Raw genomic sequence first — 4573 nt, 5'->3', positions numbered from 1 at the left:
GACTCATGTTTGTGTTTATTTGTCCATGACTGCAATCTTTCCCTAACCTTAACCAAATAGTTTTAGTTTCCTACCTTTAACATGAGAGGTTTTTTTTTAGTAGGCAATGAAAAACAACCAGTTTTGTCGTTTGTGTCATCCTGTTTTGAAGACTCGGTTGGTAGCAAAGTTGATCCGGCTCACAGTTCACTTTCAGTCGAACAGATCAGGTTGTCACAACAAGATTATTATATTATTTTAATAATATACCTTGGGTTTAATGCTTAACACTTACACACTGCTTAAAACAAACCACAATAGGTATGATATCCAACAATTTTCTAAAACATTTTATCCTGCTCAGGGTTACAAGGGGCTGAAACCTATCTCAGACATACACAGAGACAGTGTTCAACTGGACAGGGCTCACAAAAATAGAATAAAGGCCATCTTTTCCGGCATCAATTCAATCGACCTCAAACTCTGAACTAAAAGACATTACCCTGTTAGTGGAATTGATCTATATATAAGTGGGGAAAGTTGTCTTCTTTTTTTCATGAAACCACATCTAGTGTTTCCTGAAAATACCGTCCAAAGATTGAAAAAAAAAGATATATATATAATAATGTCATAAAATGTCCCTCACATTATTAGACACATTTCATGCACTAAGCTGCCTGTAATTCACCTTCCCCACTGACATGACCCCTCAGTTAATCCTGCTGTGCTGCTACGTCCTGTAATATCATTTCTCTTTTTCATTTTTCAAACTCTGCTGCAATCCTGCCAACCCTCCAAGAAACTGTAAAAAGATCCAGTTGAATAAAATCCCAATCTTCTACTTTGATCCTTGAAAATATATTTGTTTTGTTTTATTACTGATGTGAAATATGCGAACAAACAACACAGGAGTTGGCTCAGATCTGCGAGCATATGTACAGCATCAGGTGACACAGTACAGTGTTTAATTACATTCCTGGTAGAGATGGCCAGGACTGAACTAGTCCCTGCACACGCTGGCAGATGTCTTGTTCACATGATAAAAAACATAATTTTGATCCCCTCTACACATACACACATGCCATTGTCTTCAATATTAATGTGAGCTGGACCTTACCCCCTTGACATTGGCTTGATTCATGTGGAGATGAGACACAGACACTGAATAGTTGATGAGCTGGGAGAAAAAGAAAAGAAGTGGAGGGTTGGGTTGGGGTGGGGGCAGAAATAGAGAGAGAGGCAGGCGGAGAACAAGGGAGGGAGGGAGCAGAAAGGCGGGCATCCACTCACATCGTTCCACACAGCTTCAATAAGCCCTGAGGTTTGGAGCCTTCATGGAAAATTACCTTGTGACCAAGAGGGGAGGTCAGGACTGGTAGAGTTAGACTCCACTTGTCCTGAGAAGAGGAGGCAGCAGCAGCAGCAGCAGCAGCAGAGCGAGGATGGCCTGTGTGTTCGGCTGATGAGGGGACTGAAGTCGGACCATGGACAAACTAAAAGGTCCCGCCGTAGGATGCACCACAGCCACCTGTGGATGGAGAGCCCTGCTCCTCCCGCAGCTAAACAGACAGTCCCTGTACATGTACGGCAGCGAAATGGCCGTGGAGAAGGAGTGCATACGACAGCTGCAGAGCGGAGTCTTTGTCATCCACCCGTTCAGCCTCATGAGGTATTTAATATATTTGATAGATTCAGGCCAGTCCTGTACGGAGACACCACCTCCACTTGTAGTGTGACCGTTCCTTTAAAAGTTGTGTAGAAGTTTTTGTACGCGATTGTCTGATTAATTTTCAAGTATTATCTCATTTATCTTTCTCTGTATTAGAAATGATTAATGGATTCATTGATTAGTCAGTTGATATAAAAATGTTCTGCACTATTTTGACAATCAATAGAAAAATTCAAACAATTTCTAGTTACAGTTTATCAAGTTTGCAGATTTGCTGTTTTTCTTTCTCTTGCTCTGCAGTAATATTTTTAGGTTTTGAAAAATTTGCATTTTTCAGTATTTATTTTTAATAGATGAATTGATTAATTAAGAAAATAATCAGTAGATAAATCAGAAGTGTAAGTCGCAGCTCCATTCCATATTTCTTCCATATTGCATTACTAATTAGTGTTAAGCTTTAGCAACAATGCAATAATTGATTCTGATAATGATTTGTGTTGCAAGCACACGAGAAAACCCTTGTGTGAAAACAATGGAAAAAGAGATATAGTATAATTTGTCTAAAGTGTACAGAGAATTAAAGCAAAACAAGAACAAATGAAGGTTGATAATCAGTATCACTCTTGAAATTCTTGTTTTGTAAAGAGACTTTAAAGACAATCCTGGAGGATTAGAAGGGAAAAAACAGTGGCTCGAATGACATCTTTAAGGAACATGTTTTCACAGATGGCTGGTTTTTGCATCCGTGCGGTTATGATGAGTTTGTAAGGTGATCAGATGGAGTGAAAACAGAGAGGGAATGAAACAACTGGAATCAGAGAGCAGTGTTATTTGAGCCTGGCAATTGGACCCTGGCTGAGGAGATGTGCAGTTACAGTATCAGAGTATTTAGTGTGCATAAATCAGCTTGCCTTACCGGCTGAAGTATGACTGTCTAATGAGTCCTTGTGGCAAATGAACTGAGACTTTCCACTACAAACCTACATGTGAAACAATATCTCTTACTCATGAAGTCACACATGATTGCATATGCTTTTGTGATCTTTTCCTGTAGGAGTTACTACATCATGTGCATGATGGCCATCACATTTCTGAACCTGATTGGGATTCCCATGGAGATAGCGTTTCTGGACGGAAACAGCGGGCTGGCATGGGAGGGATTTAACGTGTTTTCAGACACGCTGTTCCTAATAGACGTGGCTCTGAATTTCCGAATGGGCATCATAGAAGAGGACGGCGAGGTGAGAGTGGCTGCACTCTATTTTCAGACACAATCTGGAAGACTATAATCCCTGCGCAGGCAAGCACGTACAATCCATCTCTGCCCCATCTGTAATCTACTCAATACACGAAAGTCTAGATTAACAACCCCCCCAGCCCCAGCCCCTGGACACGGCGAAATTGGCACCTGCTGTTTGATTTTATAACAGGGATTATGATGTATTGGATAAATGAGAAGTATAACATTTCCAATTAAGTATTATGCAGACTATGTCCTGTTCATTTTCATCTGCTCATGCTTTGTGACTTCTATCTTGCCAATCACAAATGGCCCATCTGTGGTGTTTTTCCTCTCTGTGATGTTTACTCGCACGAGCATCTGTTTTTTCCAGATTTATTCTCGGTCGGTTTCTGCCTGTTTGAAATATTCATACATGTGCCTCGGCAACAATTCACTGACACCGTCATATTAATTTAGATTTTCTTTGAGCACTCTGCTAATCTCATCTGACTACCACTGTCTCCCCTGATTTTGAATAAACTCCTAAAATGTTGACTCAGCTTAAGTGTTAAATGGTACGTGTGATCGTAGCACATGCTGCACGGCATCTTCATCCATCTGCTCAATGTGCTGCTCTGTTGTCTTTCACAGGAAGCTATTCTGGATATCAAGCGGATCCGAGTCAGTTACCTGAGGACATGGTTCATACCGGACGTCATAGCTGCTTTCCCAATTGGCTACATACTGTTGTTTGCGGTAATAATGAATAGACTGTTGAAGCAGCAGACTGTTCAAGCAACAGCCAACAGTATCTTGCAATATTCATCAGTTTACAAAAGAATTATGCACGTAATTGTACATTATTTGTTTATAATTAGAATATTTTGGAGCACTTGGAGCATTAATGCGGTTTTACAGAAAATAAATGCAAAGGAAAAGGCAATAAAATAAACACATAAGATGATTTGAAAAGGTAAATTCAATGATAATAAAATGTGAGTTAAATCAAACAAGATGCATACCACTGATAATTGAACATTTTTATTTTATTATCCCAGGACTTACAATACCACAACGATGACAACCCCTCCAAGACCAACAAGATGATGAGGATACTGATGTTTGTGCGGATCCTCAGCCTGATCAGACTGGCTCGAGTGTCCAGATTGGTCAGGTTCTTCAACGAAGTGGAGAAAGTAAGTTCAAACGCTAGACAGTCTTCAAAGCTCATCTTGAAATTCAATCAACCTTTCCCCTACTTGCAGATACCTTACCAGGCCTGGCTCCAATGACAAATCTGACTTTGAACACTTGCAATGTCATTTGTAAAACAAGAGCTGATACAAACCTCCACGAGCAACAATGCATTTGAGTAGTTTTCAGATTTAGCACAGTTTTCACAGTTTGCCGTTTTCTAATTGTTTGCAACTAAACATTGGACTCAAACAACAGAGGTCTGGAGGAGACCTAAAACTTACCTTGATGATGTCCGTGGTAATCTCATAATGAAACACAATATATCTTGAAATAAATCTTGATCATGCATTATGGATGCTGTCTGGAATTTAGCCTTTAATCGGCTACTGGAGGCTGAAGTAAAATTATTCTGGTGTATGTTTTGCTGTAGTGGTGTTTACTAGAGCCTCTCGCTTTGGAAAATTGAAATGAATGTTTTGTATCCTCACTGTTTTATTAATTTCACA

The 4573-nt window shown here is 39.9% G+C and overlaps 1 protein-coding gene across 1 annotated transcript in view; it reads left to right on the top strand.

The window, feature by feature from the left end:
• Positions 1-1332: 1332 nt before the first annotated feature.
• hcn5 (hyperpolarization activated cyclic nucleotide-gated potassium channel 5) overlaps positions 1333-4573 on the top strand; it is a 13766-nt gene continuing 10525 nt past the window's right edge. Inside the window, exons 1-5 of the mRNA XM_046054545.1 lie at positions 1333-1648; positions 2703-2889; positions 3522-3626; positions 3929-4066; positions 4440-4465. Coding sequence (XP_045910501.1) covers positions 1464-1648; positions 2703-2889; positions 3522-3626; positions 3929-4066; positions 4440-4465 — 641 coding nt within the window. The 5' untranslated portion in view covers positions 1333-1463. The remainder of the gene's footprint in view (positions 1649-2702; positions 2890-3521; positions 3627-3928; positions 4067-4439; positions 4466-4573) is intronic.

The sequence above is a fragment of the Micropterus dolomieu genome, linkage group LG07 (genome assembly GCF_021292245.1).
Source record: "Micropterus dolomieu isolate WLL.071019.BEF.003 ecotype Adirondacks linkage group LG07, ASM2129224v1, whole genome shotgun sequence".
Lineage (NCBI taxonomy): Eukaryota > Metazoa > Chordata > Actinopteri > Centrarchiformes > Centrarchidae > Micropterus > Micropterus dolomieu.
Note: the sequence above shows the minus strand (reverse complement) of the source record. Positions and strands in the feature narration are given on the sequence as shown.